We start from the raw sequence: 20,038 nt of genomic DNA, 5'->3' as shown, positions 1-20,038 counted from the left end.
AGCGCCCCCTACCGCAGGTTCTTAAAGCTGCAGTCGGCAAGTCTGGCAGATTGAAGGGACTTAGGCCCAATCCCAATTCTACCCCTTTCCCCTTCGTCTACCCCTAACCCTTCGCCTTCCCCTTCCCCTTGACCCTTGAAACAGAGTGGCAAGGCGTAGGGGTGAAAATATTCCCCTAAGAAATGGGACACCACTACTACACCGTTACACGTCATTATACGTCGTCGCCTACGTCACAGGAGATGCGCCGATGTTTATCACAAACTTCCAAGATGCACAGGACTTGTTTTCTGTGGTGTTGTATTAACACGTTGGAGGTACAGACCTATGTTTGTCCTATTTTGACCTATTTATTTATTTACTGTGTGAAACTGTGTGAAATACCACATTGTGTGGCGTTCATGTGCGTTCAGCTCATAAATACGATCTTTACGAGATGACTTGAACGTACTAATAGCTTGTGTGCTTTGTTCGGGGGAGAAGAGATTTTTTTACAAACGTTTCTTTGAAGGAACTGACAGTAAATATGAACACAAGATTGAATGTAACATAAAGCAAATCATTATTTGTCGTTAAAATACTTATTAAAGTCAACAATTCTTACATTTATGGTCTAATTTTTTGCTTGGGCAGCCATTTTGCGTCTGTAGCCGGTGTATGCAGTGACACTTCTCATACCCCTTCGTTTGAAGTGTGGTCCCGAAAAATCTTCGTTTGAAGGGCTATCTGGCCCTTCCCCCTAGCCCTTCCCCTCCAACCAAAAGAGAATCGAGACAGCCCTACCCCTCCACGTGCACGAGCAAAACAGAGGGGAAGGGGTAAGTGAAGGGGTAAGGGGTAGAATTGGGATTGGCCCTTAGCCAACATTTTGAATGTTTACAACTCTAATGCCCCTCTCCCGACTACCACCGAGCACCCTCCCATCGAGTTCGTGCTCACCAGATTTTCTGTGAACGCACCCGTCTCTTCAGCATCGAACACTAAGTGTCTTCTTTTCCTTGGTTGTTTTGGACCTCCTATCTCTGTTTGTTAACCGAGGAATTGGAAGCTTGTTAGTAGATTTTCTCTCCGCCATCACGCTTCGTACAATCCAACACACCTGCGAACTTCAGGCGTGTGCATGTGATATTGTAACGTGTGCGAGGGGGTAGGGGGGATCTGTGGCGTGGTCCCGAACTGTGATTGACAGTCAGATCTCACACAGCCCTGCGCTGATTGGACCAGAAGAATCGGAAGCGGTGGATTTTTCCAAAACAAATAACAAGCTCTAGGTGGAGGTAGAAGCGCGGGTTTTTTTCTGAAACCGGCTGATTTATGTTGTTCTGTCGGAGCAAAGTGTCGGTTTCATTTAATATGATCAAAAAAATCTTGCCGACTGCAGCTTTAACTCTGGCCCTCGAGGTCCACTTTCCTGCAGAGTTTTCCTCAAACCTAATCAAACACACCCGAACAAGCTAATCAATAATAGTTTCAGAAGAATATGTGCAGTGCCCTGTCTATTTAATTGGTTATATATGCGTTTATTTTAACTTCTACCTGAAAAACAGTCCTTATGGAGAACTTTAAGCTGCCTGCGTTGTTGTTCTTATTTAAACAATATTTTTGACTCATGCACACTTCCTGAAGGAGTGTCTTTACCTCTTTTCATATATGAATTCACATACATGTCTTTTACATAAATGTACACCTATCCATTATGTAACTGTACATTTTGAAATAAAACTGTTTTGTCTTATCTCCTATATGCTTGTTTTCTATTATGCATTCAAAAGATCAATTAGATATATCAGTCTATCTATAATTCTAGCTGTCTTGTGCATCTACACGTTGTGATTGTGATTTCAAAAAAGGATTGTAGACGTCCACTTTTTCCAGGTAAGACTAAGAAGTTTTAAAGAGGTGATAGTGGTTCTATTTAAGAGGTTGCGTACAGTGCAAAATGCTGGACCATGGCGGCATGTCTCAAGGACAAGCCGGACGCCAGACATGGGTTATGACCTGGCAATTACGTGGAAGAGGATTGGCCATCAGGTCGGCTTCTAATCCCATATCCTGGGAGGAGCGCCAGCTTCACCCACAGACTGTGTGCTTTCTGACACAGCCTACTGTAACACAGGAGACTCTACAGGTAAAAATCTCTTCTACTTTATCATTACGAATCTTTATCCAGAGAGAACTAAAGCTAAGTTTGAGAATAAGGAATTCCATTGACTGGTAAGAAATAGTTTTCATTGATTTAGTTTTTTTTGCTTGGGAATTTACAAAGTGCACTACCGTGTATATTTAATCAATGGTTTTCATTCATTTTAAACCTTGACTGTAAAATGCATTGCAGATACCCATCCGGCACAGGTTACTTTTTCAACAAGAAGCATTTAGTGGACACACTGTGCCAGCTTTAAGGACATTATAGTGTAGTTCAAGCATCTTACATGTATGCATTTAGCAGATGCTTTTATCCAAAGCGACTTACAAAAGCAATTCACCAAAGAGCCAACAATATTTGTAAAGTACAATGTCAGGTTTTTCAGACAACTAGATTATACCATAACCCAGCTATAGCTATCAAACCCTAACAGCTAGATTATTATTTAATGGTGTTCTCCAAACATTTAGACTAATCCTTGAGTTAAAAGCCTAATAATCCCCCACAACTCCGCCAAAAGATAGACTTTAAAGCATAGTGGAGAGCTGATGGGCCACCTGTTCAGAAGTATCACAGAGTGTACTTGGTTTTGCTGTTTTATGAAGATCTGAGTTCAGGCTGCCAGATTTTAGTCGGGTCTTGTGTACACTTGTGTGACCGGTTCAGAATGTCACGGCTGAGCACGAGGACTCAGGATAGACCGACGCCAGTTGGGGCTTCGTTCCAAACATGTAGTGTGCTATAGTCTATAAATAACACTTTCACTTTCCCAGTAGTGTCAACGGGGTTGGATATGTCAAGTATGTCACCAAATGTTCTTAAAGTTTAAGAATATCTCTTAGATAGATAAACCTATATAGATTGACCAATGCTCTAAATATTTGAGGGATTGTCTTTAGTGTGGCTTGGTTCTCTTTTACAACATATGACACAATCATAGTTGGCTTGACTACTAAACTATGCCCTGTATTTAAGAAAATTCTCGGGAACATTATAAAACAATTTTTTTTTTTTTAAATGAACTGTCCATAACCTAAATTTTAACTCCATATCTGTCCTTTAGTAATGGATGAGTCTTTAAGATGTAACCAATGCAACCACCTATGCTAAATAGATGTAAGCATATTCAGGAAGTATTAATAAATCAGTCTCTTAATAAGGTAACCAGTCACAAACAAGTAAGCTGCCATATTAAATCAGGTGAAACTTTTCACCTTAGGGCACCATCGGTTAACTAACACAACATTTGTTTGATGATGGCTATAATCTGAAATTTAATATTCATTTCTATGATCATTTTGTAAACCTTGCCACTCTGTTCTTCCAGTGCTGACCCATCTGAACTTTTACACAAGAAACGTTGTGAAGATGGCAAGCTCATTCGCCAAGATGATGTCGAGCCGTGGCTTGTTCATGGCGAGCATTGGAGCCGGTGCGGTGGCAAGCGGTTATCTATTGAGTGACGGTGCTGCCATCTCGGCAGAACAGAGGAGGAAACTATATCCTCCCAGGTAAGCACTAGGAGTGGTGAATTCAATTATATCCCATTGATACTGCATGGACTATAGCAAGTCATTGTATAATGAATATCTTCTCTTGCTTGCTTTATTTGTCCCTTAACACATTGCTAATCATGTCTGAATAAAATGCACGAGAAGCTAATATGTTTTTAACTTTCATCAAGTGCACCCAGAAGGGTGCGGTACGTTTCTATTCCATCAGAGTTAACTTGCACCTGTTCTGTGATGGAAACAAATATGATATGACGTAGAGGTCATGATGTACTTTGTGATGAAGTGCCAATCGCTAACTAAGTGAAAGGTAAATGGGTGGGAACATGACACTTAAGCAGCTTATGTCCTTTTCCACACATCACACTCCTCCACGCTAATAGATGCCAAAGGTCAAATCAGATCAGCAGACCAAGACTGAAGTCTCTTGAAGGAACCTACTGTGAACCGAGTTGATCTTTTAGGTTGATCCAACACCCTGATTCATACCTTAACCTTCAACTGAGAAACTACATTAACTGATTCTGATTAGTCTTATGCCTTAAGCCTTATGTAGTCCTGCTCCTTTTCAGTGCTGTGCTCGTTGTGTTCTGTCTTTCGGCTTGTATTTCCACAATATAAAGATTATAAAGAACTTACAGATTTATGAATGAACTGTTCATTTAAAAAAATTCCAGGTCCACTGACATCTTTTATGTCATCCTCTTCAAACTACATAGCAATGCTCATATGATAACTTCTGTTAACTCTACGATAAGTAAATCCACTTCACCAGCTAATTACTCTTTGACAGTGATGCCATAGAAGTATACAAAATGGAGGTTCAAACATACAATTCTAAAGATGGCTGCACGCTTTCCAGCAAGCAATTTGACGTTTAAAAGACGTCTAATAGCCGTCCAAACACAGCACAGACGTCTAGGCTAATACAAGGCAAAATTTGGGCTATCAGCAAAAATTTTATAGACTTTTAAACCATCCCCCAAGAATAGACAAATCATCAATTAGAGCAGTGGTTCCCTATGTTTATGCACAAATAATAGCCTATAATATTGAAAATACAACAACAAAAACACCAGTAGGCCCTTTGTAATTTAAAAACGTAAATTGGCCCTATTTGAAATGTAATAACAAAAATATTCACACTGGTGTGTAGGTAAAAAAAATAAATGGCTATTGCTAAATGACTGCTGTCTGGTGCCTCAATACTTGTATGTTATTTGTGAGGCTTTATTTTTGAGGCTTTTGGCGCTATAGCGAGCGATAATAAACTTGCGTTTATAACAGAATAATGCGTCTTTCTGAAGAACATTGTAGCCGGAACTACTTCTCTCTGTGTGCGTCTATGACGAGTCACGCAGGTCCTGGGCTACTCCGCAGCGATCCGAACCAAAATAGTCCCAATGTAAACACTTATTATAGGTGTACCATAGTGATTCAGGATAAGACAAAAACACGGATTGGAAAATGGATTCATGATGAACTCGCTCATTATATACATTTTGTACATTTTGAACAGAAAAAAGTTAAGGACTTTTATTTAATGCTCATTGCTCAAAACTTTTCAAAATATGTCGCGACCCCCCACAGAGCTAGCTGAGGCCCCCTTGTGGGCCGCGACCCCCCGGTTGGGAACCGCTGAATTAGATAACAAAGAAATGAAACCAAACACCTTGTAATCACTGTTTACTTTGCTTACATGATTGGAATATCGTACATAACGCAAGTTATTTTTTGACATATAACCAAATTCAAGGTTATTTTGTCTAGAAGTGGGTTACTCATAGCTAGACTATTTCGGGTCTATAGTAAACCTAGACGATGAAATGACGGCTATTGCTTGCTGGGTTGTTTCTCTGGCATATAAGGGCTGTATATTTTGAATTTAGGCCCAGTTCACAAGGAGTCCATTTGCCCCAAATGCCACTCTCAGACTTTGCGATCCTCTAAGTCCACACTGACATAATCCTGGATATACTTTCGGGCAGTAATCCCACTATAAAGTCTACACTAGTGTAGTCTCGTGATATGACTGAATTATCATCAAGTGTGCCATTTGAGCCAGGGCCAATGGTTAGGGGTGTGCCTGAAGCCTAAATTCGTATTCGGAAAGGCACGGAAAATTAATAACGCGTTCTACGGAGCCCCTAGAGGGACATGGTTAGGCTTGCTGTGGTAGCCTGTTACAGAACATCAGATTTCACTTACCACATGAAGAGCGTAAGGAGAGATGACTGATAGGACGATGACAAATGATTTGCAGATCCTGAGCGCCACTGACAAATATATAATCTTACTGGTAATTACTGCCACTCCCTATTCACAGAGTACGTGTGATCGCGTATCTCGAAAGTGAAAGTAAAAAGCTGGTGTGCATTCAAAAGTGATTTCAATACCCCACATATTAATAGCGGCTCCCTGATGCCCGCCAACAAGATTGATTCACAACAAACTCCTAATTTCTACAAGAATGCCATGGCTGCCAACAACTTGGACATCATTTTCCTCTCAGTCACTTTTTCCGCAGGGTCAAAGACAGAACATGACTCAAGATGTGACATTGTGTTCCTCAACAGTGCTGACTTCCCTGACCTTCGCAAACACAACAACTGTATGTCCAGTGCACTGACCCCTGCCATCTATGCCAAGCTGAGGGACAAGATTACCCCAAACAACTGGACTCTTGACCAGTGCATTCAGACTGGTGTGGACAACCCCGGTCATCCCTTCATCAAGACAGTCGGCATGGTTGCTGGTGATGAGGAGAGCTATGAGGTACAGCAATACATTCAAAATACCTAAATGCATAAAATATCCAACTTCTCTTCTCAAGAAAGTTTTGTTCAACCCTTGATGAAAAGACCAGCTGGTCAACAGCATGCATTGTATTTGGGATGCTGGCTTCTTAAGTTTTGCTGGTGAATGTTATGACCATGTTGGTCTGCTATCTAGACCAAGCACCAAACCACTCCTAAACAACATAAACAAGCATGGCCAAGTCAAATTCATTATTGTATAAACTGGTCTTTTCTACAAGATCTGATTTTGCCTCTCCTGTCTTAATGTCTTGCAAACTAATTAGGAGAGACAACCCCCTTGACTTCTCTGTTGCAGGTGTTTGCTGAAATCTTTGATCCTGTAATCAAAGATAGGCACAATGGCTATGACCCAAAGACTATGAAGCATCCCACTGACCTGGATGCCTCCAAGGTGCATATCTGTTTTTATCTCATCATGTAAAATGAGTTCCTCAGAGTTACAGTTGATTCTATTTTCTTCCTGGTTGTTTATCTTGCAGATCCATTCGGCTGTATTTGACGAACAATACGTCCTGTCCTCCCGCGTGCGCACGGGCCGCAGCATCCGTGGCCTCAGCCTTCCCCCTGCCTGCAGCCGCTCTGAGCGACGTGAAGTGGAAAGAGTGACTGTCCAGGCCTTGGCTGGCTTAAAAGGAGACCTCTCTGGACGTTACTACAGCCTGACTGAAATGAGTGATGTTGAGCAGCAGAGACTTATCGATGTGAGTTGCTTCCATAAAGTTCTTTCTGTCATGGGATATTTTGGTTCCGACTGGGTTCTAGGTTGGGTTATAATAATAATACGTTTTATTTATATAGCGGCTTTCCAGGGCTCAAGGACGCTTTACAATAAACAAACAACAATAAAGGCAATTGACAAAAACAACAGACAAAACAACAGTAGGTAGATGAGAGTGTAAGTACAGTAAATGAGAATTAGGTAGATAGGGCGGCACCTAGCAGAATACAAACAGACAATGACTTTTTTACCTTTTTTTTTGGGAGAGAGTTCCACATTTTGGGTGCAACAACACTGAATGATCTGCCCCCCCCCCCCCCCCCCCCCCCCCCCCCATTGAAGCGATGCCGAGGGACGACGAGAAGGCTAGAGTCAGAGGATCGTAAAGTGCGAGTCGGGGTGTAGGGGAGGAGCAGGTTAAAGAGATAGGGGGGAGCCAAGCCGTGCAGAGATTTAAAAGTGAGGAGGAGAATATTTTATTTGATACGGTAAGCCACAGGAAGCCAGTGAAGATCATGCAGAATTGGGGTGATATGTGCATTGTGGTTGATAATGTGATTGGGTTTAATGGAGTTGCTTCCACACATCATGATGCTGAACTCTTCCTTTCATGCTGGCATGGCTTAGGAGCATTTTCTCTTTGACAAGCCAGTGTCTCCATTGCTCACTGCATCTGGGATGGCCAGGGATTGGCCAGATGCTCGTGGGATCTGGTAAGGCTAGAGTGAGAGAGAATAAGCCATGGTAGCACATCCCTAACAGTCCCCACTCTTCCAAGTTTTTTATAGGTTGCATTTTCCCCTTATTCTGCTCTACTTCTCCAGTTCCACCTACCTTTGTCTACCTTTCATCCTTCTGTAGGACCACTTCCTGTTTGACAAACCTGTGTCCCCCTTGTTGACTTGTGCCTTTATGGCCCGTGACTGGCCAGATGCGAGAGGCATCTGGTATGGCTTTACGAAGTTCTTAGCATGACTTGATCACCATTTGTGTAGCTAACAAGATTAGTCACATAAGATATATATAAAAATTCTCACTTTTGCCTGCAAGTAAAGAATTGTCTTCAGATAAACCGAAGCTTAAATTCAATGTAAGATTAAATGCATGTCATGGAACACTATTGCAAAATGCTCTTGACTTCATAAAGCATGAATGACTTACTGGCATGACTGATAGTACAGTAAAATTGCAATATATGGTTCCTACATGACATTTTGGTTTTGAGCAAGCTCCTTCTTGTCTCTTAAACATCCAATCATTTGCTAGGCATAACAATGAGAAGACCTTCTTAATATGGGTCAATGAGGAAGACCACACCCGTGTCATCTCCATGGAGAAGGGTGGCAACATGAAAAGGGTGTTTGAGAGGTTCTGCAGAGGACTCAAACAGGTAAAACCACACCACATGTACACTTTCACCATTAACCATGCTGACTGCACAAGAACGTGTCCAGAGCTGTATATTTGATAGTCTCATCTGTAAAATTGTACAATCTTTCATCCGTTGACTGCTTCTCTGTTGAACAGGTGGAACATTTGATTCAGGAGCGAGGCTGGGAGTTCATGTGGAATGAACGTCTTGGTTACGTACTGACCTGCCCATCTAACCTGGGCACTGGCCTCAGGGCTGGAGTACACGTCCGCTTGCCAAAGCTCAGCAAGGTAACAGTAATTAGCTTTATCTTATAGTGAAAGCTTTGGGAAAGAAGGGGTATTGAATGGCGGAAACCTGTCTAATTAAAACAATTGCCTGTAGGACCCTCGTTTTGGCAAGATCCTGGATAACTTGCGGCTGCAGAAGCGTGGCACTGGAGGTGTGGACACAGCTGCGGTTGGCGACACTTTCGACATCTCAAACAATGACCGCCTGGGAAAATCCGAGGTAGGTCATTCAAGCCAGTGGGTTAACAACATGGAGATTTACATGCATAAGATTCTGGTGTAACTCTGCTTTTCTTTACCAGGTGGAACTGGTGCAGCTGGTCGTCGATGGTGTCAACTACCTTATCGAGTGTGAGAAGAAGCTGGAGAAGGGCCAGGATATCAAGATCCCCGCCCCCATCCAACATTTTAAGAAGTGAGCAACAATCTTCTGATGAAGGTTGGATCCAGTACAGCAAAGAGAAACATGGACACTCCTTCCACCAATCACAGACCTGAAGGTCTTATATGTATAGAAAGCTCAATAAAATTAACCCTAAAACTATACATTTTTTCTTATCTCTTATCTCAACCACTAACATCATGTGCACACAGCAAGCAATTGCTACAACTCTGCTATTACAATCAACAAAGACGATTTACTTGGTAGCGGCATAGACTGTTAGTTGCTTGCTTTGTAGTGTAGACTGACTCATCTTATATTGCTGCCAGAAGCTCTTTACTCAGTATTTAGCAGCAGGATGTTACTAACAAAGTGAACACAGTTGCTCTGCTATCACAGACATGGGTATATCATAACAACACTGAGCTAAGATTCTAGGAACCCAGGGCCTCATTTATAAATTGTTGGGTAGAAACCGTCTTACATTTGATCTTACAATCATTTCTCAAATGCACGTACGTGTGATTTAGAGAACATTTAGCGTACATGCGTAGCACTCTCTTCCAGGTGTGAAATCTTTAAATCGCAAATGAACTTGAAATTGTGCGCAGCTGAATGGTTTCAGATCTCCGCCTTGTAAACAGCACCGAATTAATACAATTAACATGTAATTAGTATAATTAACATGCACCAGTCAACATCCAAATCCAAAAAATGGCGAGCGGCAAGAATTGTTTTGATTTTCAAATACCTGCAGTACTCAGACTTTCTGCCACAAAGAAAGTGCGTACGTCTGCACAGACCCTGACGTGGTGCTTATCACATCAAAGACCGTTTTTATAAATATGAATGTTAGCGTGGATTTTAGCATATGCACACTTTAAGATTAAATCTTAAACATTTTATAAATGATGCCCCCAGTGTCCCGGCACATGCGCAACACTGATCAAACCAAGACTCTTTTCTTGAAGATTTCTTAATAAGTCTGGGGTCTGACTTAATACAACGTCACCTCTTCAAAGTGTATTTATTCATCTGAGGCATTGATGCAATTAAAAATAATCATCTTTATATATGTGTAAACAGTGTTTGTCCAAACATAGTCTTTCGTCATTAGTAAAATGCTGAAAAATCCATTTGGTCAGAACCCTCTTTACATGGTTTAAACTAATTAATTGAACACCAGACACTGGCCTCTCGTTAGACTAATCCAGTGTGGCTAACTTCTCCACTTAGAGCTGCTTAGTGACGTATCTAATCATGCTAATCTTGGTTCTATACTTAAGAGAAAAGCGGGTTAGGGGTGAATGTGTGTGTGTGCACTTCTACAAAATGGTTTGTTGGCTGTAGAGGCCACTAAAAAAAAAGAGGGGTATTTTTACCTTCATTCTTCATGCAACCAAACCCCATATGTAGCCAATGATGAAAGTAATACATATAAAAATCATCACTGTACTTTGAAACCACTTTTTGTTTGAGCAGGAGAATGTAAACCATATACAAACTTGTTAATTTGTAAAAATTCAGTCAGGTTAAATTATCTAATCCCAGCACTTATAATATGCACTTAGGAACACAAGTGTTCACACAACTTCTTGTTCTGTAGTCTATGAAAATAAATATGTTGTAAAGGAATTTGTTCAAATTGACCCATTTACCTTGAAATTCTTAATCCAATATTTTAATCAGATCTTCTCCACAGTGGTTTGGCGGTTTATTTCAGCAAACACGTCTTCCTCGTTGGTTCAACCCATTCAAACGCACCAAATGGCGCCGCCTAATGGTCATTATGATGAAGCGCTTTATCGTTAGATGTACATGACGTTTTGAATTTTGCATGAACTGTAGAAATGGAAAATAGGGTAATTTTTTTTAATAAACAAACAAAAACACTAAATTAATTTTCATATTAACTCCATAACACTTTGATCTGAGAAAAAAAAAAGATGCTTCCTTAAAGATTGCTTTAACACGGTAAAGTGATTTTATTACAATATTCATTGCTTACAAAAAAAAACACTAAATAGTAAGTTAACCTTTGCCTAAGTTAACTAGTGAAAAGAGGTATTTCTATTCCTATGATTTCCTGACAAGTAGTCAGGAAGCATCAAACTTGTTTAGTTTCCTGAAATTTTAAAGGACAATCTTACTTGAAATGTTTGCGTCCCAGAAAGGTCTAGATATATATGAGGTTCAGTCAGACACAAAGTAATTTTTGCTTGACTTTTTATGACATCATAAACATTATATTGGTGACAGTGACTAGTTTGTGATTGAATGAGTTACAAACTGAGATTATGACGAACATGAAATCTTATTCCACAGAAAACAGTGCAACCTAAGAAAAAAAATAAAAAAAATTACAGAGATGAGAAATATAAAAGAAACATTTGCCACACACCTTTGACATATTATGTGTTTCCATTCAATGAACTATTGAGTTTGATTTCTTCAACGTCATAAATGTGAAAGTGAAAGACTTAACATTATACTCTGGTTCACCATTGTATTCTGCTATGAAAACGGTCAAGATTTATCACACAGCAGATTACATGACCTGAACACATCTCTGTGCAATTTAAGAACAAATTAAAAGGAACAACCTATCCTTCCCCACCCCCAAATCTCACCACTTTTATCAAGTTCTTATTCGCACATTCCCCTGATCACAATTTCAACACACTTCGACACCCAGAGGCTGAGAAGTCACGGGTCTTTCTGCCGAAGGTGAACTGCGTCTGGGATTCTGGATGCTGGATCCACGGGTGACCGAGAGTGAGGGCGGGCTGGCGGGGACTCGGATTGGGGGGGAAACGGTTTTGGAGGAGTGGGCAAAGCAGAAACATGGGAAACACACCCATGCGGTATCAGTCCACTGGCCGCTTCTCGCCGTGTTTCTTTGTAAACTCTTCTGCATTCTTAAAGAACTTTTTACGGTCTTTTGAATATTCCTCCGCTAGGTCGGCCCTCAGAGGGTGTTCTGGTTGGGGGTCATTGACGAGGGCGATGAGAGACTGGATTACTGGTGAAAGAGAGCAAAAAATTTATTTAATGACAATACGATGAGTAGGGGTGGACGGTATACCGGTAGAAATTTGTCAACCGGTGGAGATTTTGGACTATCATCTCTACCTCGTGACATTGCTGTGCGCCACGGCCATGAAAGTTTCCAAGCATTTTTAAGCTTTTTTTAAAGGGGTCATGACATGAGAAACCAAATTTGCCTTGATCTTTTGGTATATAAGAGGTCTTTGTACCATTAAAACGTCCTGCAAGTTTCATAGCTTAAGACGTCCTCCCCATTATAAACGAATCATTTATTTAATCAAGCTCTAAATACAGCTCGTTCTGGATCCATGGTAAGAAGTGACGTCACGGTACGAAGTGACGTACCAGCGTTTGCATATAGACCGCCTCCGGCAAAAGACAACTACGCTTAAAGCGCAAGACAACTACGCTCATTTCGTATCGTTGTCGCGCCCGCGCGCCGCGCGCCTCACAAGTGTTCAGTCGACGGACAGCGAGTGGGTCTGTGTACAGGGAAAGTACGATGCCGCAGATGTGCTGTTCCTGGCTGTGGACAAACAACATCTTTGAATACGCTGCAGAAAGATCCAGTCGTCAGGGAAAAATGGATGCACTTTATTTTTTACGGACGTCTCAGTCACGGCAGTGTTAGTTTAAGCGTTTGTTCTGTACATTTTAAGGATGACTGTTTTGAGCTTTGCCAGAAAACTGTTGCTCAAAGATAAGTCCGTGCCGACTATTCTGGGCTTAACATCGACGACGCAAACTGTAAGTAATGTATTTAAAACTTTAAACTACTTTTTAAATACGCTGAAAGATCCAGTCGTCAGGGAAAAATGGATGCACTTTATTTTTTGCGGACGTCCCAGTCACGGCAGTGTTCTATACATTTGAGGATGACTGTTTTGAGGAAAAAATCCCAATATGATGCTTGGCTTTGCCAGAAAACTGTTGCTCAAAGATAAGTCCGTGCTGACTATTCTGGGCTCAATAACGACGACGCAAACTTACTTTTTACCATGGCTAATATAAACACATTTGTATAAGAGAATCTTGAAAATATGTCGCCTTTCTAGTAGGCCTACATGTGATAGAAAATTAAAAATGTTGCCTTTATCAATGCTGCATCTTCAAAGATGGCCTGTCTGTGCATGCATTTTTGTCCGTGGTACACTCTATCATTTCATTGGAATTAGTTAAATAATGTTAAACTCTTAGCAAATTAAGCTATAGGATAATTATGCAACAATAATCCGTTTTCAAGTGTCTCGGGTTAATTTTTTTTTATTCATTTAAAATAGTTTCACTTTCCATGTGGACACGGGCTGATCCAGTCTTCGTTGTTGTGGTGATGGTTCATTTTCCGCTGATTCCGGCTTAAACATAATAAGGTTTTATCATTGCAAGAGCCATCGCTTCGCATGCATCACCCGCTATTAAACAGTTGCGCCGAATCCGCAAATGTTCTGGCTGGGGGCGTTAATAATTGATGCATAGGCACTGACGTTAGCCAATCATAACAGTGGGCGTTAACACTGAACTCTTAAAGGGGAAACACCCCCAAAACAGACTGTTTGAATCAGAGGATGAGAAACAGGGTGGGAAAAGGTCATAAATCACTACATTTTTAAAGTTTTTTGTAAAAAAAACTATAGTAATACTATAATTGCACCTAAGGGAACATAATAATAAAATAAAAAAACCCATGTCATGACCCCTTTAAGATTTGAAAAAAATATAAAGCACTCATAAAGCACTTGAGAACTGAACTGAGTGTTTTTTTGCTGCCTAATTGACCGTTCTCAAAGACCCGCCCCCCTAGTTACTGTCGCTATGTCCGACAAGCTACGCCGCTCTCACAAACACACCATGTTGTCACACAGTGAAAAATACATCACGGAGCAGAGAGGACTGACAACGCGCTGACAGACAGGACAGACCAGCTTGCTTTTGATATTAAACGTATTAAACAAAGTCTCACCTTTCAAATTTGGTCATTTTTTTAAAGAAATTAAAAAAAAAAAAAATACCGTTTTGTGGCTCTTTAATGTGTGTGACAGATCGCTGTAGAGCCTCAGTTAAAGCTGCTCGTGAACCGATCATCTCTTCCTTCTAGTTCATTTATAGCATCAAATAAACATGAATGAACATCAGAAGGAATGTTGTTTTAACCGCGGAAAGGAGTCAGTACACTCCGCTTCTCAAGTTCAAATCCTCCAATGTTAATCTACTAACTCTCCTGACTGCTTTGTCGGACAAAATGGCGGATGGCGAAGTATGATTGATCAGATCACCTGTCAATCAAGCTCCCTGCGAGGGGTCAATTGAGCTTGAATGGTTAAATTCACATACTTCTGTGTCCATGTATTTGCAAATAAACAGTCATTTATGTCATTAGTGAACAAAAAGTTGAGAAAGAAAACGCACAAGTATATTGGATCAGTGCAGTCGGCCTTAAAGAGAGAGCATCCAAATGTACCTGCTGTCGTTATTAAGTGCATCAAACAAAAAGAGAAAATCTCTTGACTGAGTCACTTTTGTAACTTTAACAAGGATAAATGTAAATTTAATTTACAGTGAAGACTATGCAGTTTTTTGTAAACATCTGATTATACAGTTTATGTAGTATATCTTAAGTTTTTCAGGTGGGTTTATTTCATTTGTGTCTTTGTTCTATTGTAGTTTCTTTTCCTATATACTTGTAATTAGTTTCTTTATTACTGTTACTTGTCTTCAGTAAGCTTGAGGTTTTTATTTTATTTTACTCAGGCTAGTATTAGTTTGTGATATTGAAAATAGTGATAATTATGAAATTTAAACACCTTATTTAAAGTAAAAATAACTATTTTGTTATATATAATTATTGTGAAATAAAATGACTCATATATCGTGATTTAAGATTTTGGTCAGACCACCCACCCCTAAAGGTGAGTGTAAATGCTGATTAGGGCTGCACGATATGAGGAAAAGCTGCGATGTGCGATAACATTGTTTAATATTGCGATGACGATATGACTTGCGATAAATGTGATTGTTAACTATACTGTTCCCATGTCTTAGTGCTTTAATAGGTTCTTTGCGTGATAGGTCAAACGTTTATTACCTGCCTGGTTCAAAATACACGATTTTAGCGCGATTTTGGCACGATCCGTTTGACGTATGGGTGTCGTGGAGATTCGTAATAACGACAACGGGCGAATATGTGAGCGAGGCGAGACTTGAGTGAGTGCAACAGTGAGTGTGTGTGTGCGCCAGTGAGCGTATGTGTGCGTGCGTGTGTGAGTGAGCGAGTGAGTGAGCGAGCGAGGGACAGTGTGTGTGTCTGTGCGTGCGAGTGAATGTTTGCGAGTGAATGTGTGTGTGTGACGGCACGCGATGACTGGTCGGAAAGCAACGTGTAGTCTGACATGTTTCTTGTCCACGACAAGATTTTAGGAGTCAAAAACGTGTAAGTTAGTGCTAATCTGAACCAGGCATTATTCATCGTGTCAGGCTGTCTGTTGCGATGTGTTCATCGCGGGAGTTCATATCGCGATGACGATGAAAATTCGATGTATCGTTCAGCCCTAATGCTGATCAAACAGCTTCGAGAGACGCATGCCGTACCTTGATCAGTTTTGGTTGCAGGTTTCCAGTTCTCAGCACTTATAACCGGCAGGCACACCTGACCTTTCTCATCAATGTTTGGGTGATAGATCTTTGTTTTAAATGTGATCTTCGGAGGTTTAAAAGGGTATTCTGCAGGGAATGTGATCTCAATCCGGAATGCACCTTTATCGTATGGAGGGTTGTCCTGAAAAACAAAACAGGGCACATGCAAAATGGATCAAAACAAAGAGCTTTTCAGATTGGCTTCTAAAGGAAAGCGAATGGTGAAAGTTAAATGCATGCAATTAATGCAAAAAAACACCTTTAGTGATATTAGAGAAACACATTAGCATTAATAAATGCCTTCAAACTTACAGGAACAATGAGTCCTTGCCAGGTCAGAATGTTCGACTCATCCACCTGAATGTTGCGGAAATTTTTCATCCCAGACTTGCGGATTTCATCAAGTTCCTGTAAAACAGAGATTATGATCCACTAGTGGTGACACTGTGAGGAAACCTGACACTTCTCGAATCGTTGAGAGATTTGAGAAACCATAAAGTGAGAACAAGACACTTTCGGTTTCACTGTGGTGGTCATGTGCACAATTGTAATAAACTCTATAGTCACATTTACATTATAAAAATTGAAGTTATTTTAATTAAAATGGCAGGGATTCAGGCAAAACGCTGAGAATTTTTCTTTTTTTATGTGTTTAACATTTAACAGGCTGCAAAGCCTTAGAGTTTGAAATATGACAATAATCATTAAAACTGAAAGAATTCCTTTATTTATCAAAGTGTCCTTAATCTCAAGAATATTTTGTAAATAAATTATAAACGATTTAAACAAAGACAACAGACATACTTCCTGTTTCTCTTTCTCATCATTACATCATAAACTAAATTACACATTTAGACCGCCCGGAAAACTCCCATCTGTCAAATTAAACGATTTATTTATCGCTATATTCTCATTGAATCATAATTCGAGGCTTGTTCTTAGTTGGTACACTTGCGGATACGGAAGTTTCTGTCTTATCTTTGGAACTAACATCGTCTGTCAACGAAACACTCATTAATAGACGAGCTAAAGTTTATTCTGATCCACATAATAAATTAGGCTCATCCAGAACACCGTTTACTTTATTTGCGCTTTATTTGACTGTTTATTTCAATTTTTTGTGTGTATTCGAACTACAGCTAAGCTCGTTAGCTTCTTCCTCATCATCCTCATCACATTTCCCACCAGAGTGCTCTAAAGTTTCAGGTTTCCGACCAACAGCGATTCAAGTCCGCGATACTTCTTTTTACTTAAGTAAAACTAGTAAAATCTGTATTTAGTAAGCATAAAAGTAGATTTTTTTGGAATATTTACCTTATGCAGTCGCCTGCTCGCTGCCATCTTGGATTTGCTTGTACCCACAATGCAAAGCGCGTTGAATTCACTTCAGTCAGTTCAAAGAAATAATAAAATATATGTTAAATAAATAATAATTATTAAATAAATAATTATCAATATATGTTGCAAATGATTTAGAGAGTTTTAAGGATTTCCTCTTTTCCCAGTTGCTTTAAGAATTGAAATGAAACTAGAGGCCGCTTTAAGAAATCTTCATTTAATAATGTATGAATAAACAGTTGTTGTTTTTTCATTAGGCTTACTCCCTCAAGTTGGTTACAATTGAATTCGTTTTATAAGCATGTTAATGTTATCTCATCTGACATACACTCGACAGTACAACGGCACAATTGATATATACACAATCAAATCAAATAAAACTCTTCTTCAACACTATCATCGCCTAATGAAACCGCAGACGTCAGGTGGTACAGCGGTCACGTGGTACACGTAGGAGTTCTCAGAAAACTCCTAGTTTACCAGTTGTAATTACGAGAATACTTCAACACTTTTAACAAGAAGTTACAGAACAATTAACAATTATGTTAATTGAATGGACAAATTAAAAATACAACGTTTTTCAGATGACAACGATTCTATCTTTTATATTATTACCTCTCTCTATATATACTATGTTATATAGAGAGAGATATATTGTGTATATTCTATATAAAAGAGAATATATAAAGAATATAAAAGAAAAGAAAAGAGTCCACTAGGGGGTGTAAGAGCACTTCGCTAGTGCTGCACATTCAGACCCAAACAAACACAAACTTCTACATGTGTGACAGAACATAATCACTCGAATCTTTAATTTTAGGTTGTTTATTGAAGTAGGCCTATATGTTGTGGGAAAACTGCAATGTGAAGGACAAAATAGATAGTAAAGAGGATTTTTAGCCAGATACATACAGTTGTGGTCAGAATTATTGGCACCCTGTTAAATTTGATCAATTATGGCTGTACAAATAAATCTGACTTGTTTATACTTTTGATCTTTCATTTTTTTTTAAATCCCTTTTTTTGGGGGGGGGGGAATCACATTGAGAAAACAAGTTGTCCACAATTATTTGCACCCTTTTATTAAATACATTTTGCAACCTCCCTTTGCCAAGACAACAGCTCTGAGTCTTCACCATGGGTCAGTTCAGCCCATTCATCTTCTGGGTTCAGGTCAGGGGACTGGGACGGCCATGACAGAAGCTTCATTTTGTGCTCAGTGACACATTTTTGTGTTGATTTTGATGTTTGTTTTGGATCAGAGGCCGTCAGGTTTTGATTTTTTATCTGTCGGCATTTGCTAGAATCCATGATGCCATGTATCCAGGTGATGTCCAGGACCTCCAGCAAAAAACAAATAGGCCCTCAACATTAAAGATCCAGCAGTATATTTAACCGTAGACATGGGTTACTTTTATCCCTGTTTGTACCAAAACACATCTAGTGGGTTTGCTGCCAAAAAGCTATTCTGTTTTGTTTAATTTGACAATTTGAAGTTCCAGTCGTGTCTGAAAACTGAGTTTGTTTTTGGATGAGGATTTTTCTTCTCCCCTCCCAAACTACATGTGTTGATGTTGGGGTTGTTTGATATATATATATTTTTAAGGCTTTCTGACCCCCAAGACTGCACTAATCTCTGTAATTCTCCATCTGTGATCCTTGGAGAGTCTTTGGCCACTCAAACTCTCCTCCTCACCGTGCATTAGGACGATATAGACACACGTCCTCTTCCTGGCAGATTCATAACATCTTTAGTTGATTGGATTATTGCCCTGATGGTCAAAATGGGGATTTGCAATTCTTTAGCTTTTTTCTTACAGCCACTTTCTATTTTGTGAAGCTCAACAATCTTTTGCTGCGCATCAGAACTATATTCTTTGGTTTTACTTATTGTGATGGATCATTAAGGGTATTTGTGTTTCTTCATATAATTTAAACTCCTGTGAAACAAGAAGTCATGGCTGGACAATTTCATGTTCCTAGATCAATGTTCCTAAATATGAATGGGAATAGATTTTTTACTCATAAAAAATTATACATGCGCAACTATACATGCGTATTTCCTTTTCTATAGATCTACACTTCCCTTTTCTATACTTTCCATAGTTTAACCTATAGTTTCACTTCTATGTTGTAACACCAGGGAACATGTTAACATATAGTCAGCATAAGTTTCTTTACAAACGCCTGCTGTTTTTGTTGGTCTCTCAAAAGCAGCAGAAGTATCAACACACAAAATAAGACAAAAAGTTTTGAAAATAATTCAAGCATAATCAACTGATTAAAAACAGGATGAATAAAAAAATTATTATTATTCTAATTAATTATTCTCTCACTAGAATCTAATCATAATTTGTATGATATTTTGAAAGATATTTTAAGGATATTTCTATGTAAGATGCACTTAATATATCACAATATTATACAACAATGATGTTATTGAATAACTTTTTCATTTTGAAATTGCAATTGTATGTCAATAGTTTATTGCTCCCTAAATATAACTTCTGTAGGTTTAAAAGTCTTTAATATATGAATTACATATTTTTCCTTGCAATAATTCCTCCCCATACACAAGACATAGCCTATGAAGATTGGTATAGCTGACAAATCATATTATTATGTTGTTTTCAGCATTAATATTTTAGGCTACAATTTATATAAATCAGTGTTGTCAAATCACATAATGGCATCTAACATAAACGTTTTTGTTTACAATATAGGCTATGTGTGTGTTTTATGTGTGTTATATATATATATATATATATATATATATATATATAT

The 20,038-nt window shown here is 39.3% G+C and overlaps 2 protein-coding genes across 5 annotated transcripts; one reads left to right on the top strand and one right to left on the bottom strand.

Moving 5' to 3' along the window:
- The first annotated feature begins 1,941 nt into the window (after positions 1-1,941).
- Positions 1,942-9,402, top strand: ckmt2a (creatine kinase, mitochondrial 2a (sarcomeric)). Of its 4 annotated transcripts, none has more exons than XM_079599157.1 (10): positions 1,942-2,128; positions 3,474-3,657; positions 6,234-6,432; positions 6,772-6,867; positions 6,956-7,177; positions 8,056-8,141; positions 8,461-8,584; positions 8,722-8,856; positions 8,951-9,076; positions 9,159-9,402. In XM_079599157.1, exons 2-10 carry the CDS (start codon positions 3,515-3,517, stop codon positions 9,273-9,275), a joined length of 1,248 nt encoding a protein of 415 aa, XP_079455283.1. In that variant the 5' UTR covers positions 1,942-2,128; positions 3,474-3,514; the 3' UTR covers positions 9,276-9,402. The 4 variants fall into 4 exon arrangements, with proteins under 4 accessions (XP_079455283.1, XP_079455285.1, XP_079455284.1 ...); XM_079599159.1 differs by lacking the exon at positions 8,056-8,141 and adding an exon at positions 7,822-7,907 and having other exon boundaries at positions 1,945-2,128; XM_079599158.1 differs by having other exon boundaries at positions 2,077-2,214.
- A 1,585-nt stretch (positions 9,403-10,987) lies between these two features.
- On the bottom strand, positions 10,988-17,309 carry ube2l3a (ubiquitin-conjugating enzyme E2L 3a). Its single transcript, XM_079599172.1, has 4 exons — positions 17,231-17,309; positions 16,229-16,324; positions 15,872-16,058; positions 10,988-12,260 (listed from the first exon to the last, which is right to left on the bottom strand). The coding sequence occupies exons 1-4, from the start codon at positions 17,255-17,257 to the stop codon at positions 12,106-12,108; spliced, it is 465 nt and encodes a 154-aa protein (XP_079455298.1). The 5' UTR covers positions 17,258-17,309; the 3' UTR covers positions 10,988-12,105.
- Positions 17,310-20,038: the final 2,729 nt, after the last annotated feature.

This window comes from Phoxinus phoxinus (genome assembly GCF_949152265.1).
Source record: "Phoxinus phoxinus genome assembly, chromosome: 23".
NCBI classification, from domain to species: Eukaryota; Metazoa; Chordata; class Actinopteri; order Cypriniformes; family Leuciscidae; genus Phoxinus; species Phoxinus phoxinus.
This window is presented reverse-complemented; position numbering and strand designations above follow the sequence as displayed.

What these genes read in the sequence shown, in the direction of transcription:
- ckmt2a (XM_079599157.1), top strand. Translation starts at nt 3,515, where the DNA reads ATGGCAAGCTCATTCGCCAAGATGATGTCGAGCCGTGGCTTGTTCATG. An exon ending in TCTGCAGAGGACTCAAACAG is followed by an intron (nt 8,585 to 8,721) that starts GTAAAACCACAC and finishes TCTGTTGAACAG; the next exon opens with GTGGAACATTTGATTCAGGA. An exon ending in GCTTGCCAAAGCTCAGCAAG is followed by an intron (nt 8,857 to 8,950) that starts GTAACAGTAATT and finishes AATTGCCTGTAG; the next exon opens with GACCCTCGTTTTGGCAAGAT.
- ube2l3a (XM_079599172.1), bottom strand. Translation starts at nt 17,257, where the DNA reads ATGGCAGCGAGCAGGCGACTGCATAAG. An exon ending in GGCAAGGACTCATTGTTCCT is followed by an intron (nt 16,059 to 16,228) that starts GTAAGTTTGAAG and finishes TTTGTTTTTCAG; the next exon opens with GACAACCCTCCATACGATAA. An exon ending in TGCAACCAAAACTGATCAAG is followed by an intron (nt 12,261 to 15,871) that starts GTACGGCATGCG and finishes CTCTTTCACCAG; the next exon opens with TAATCCAGTCTCTCATCGCC.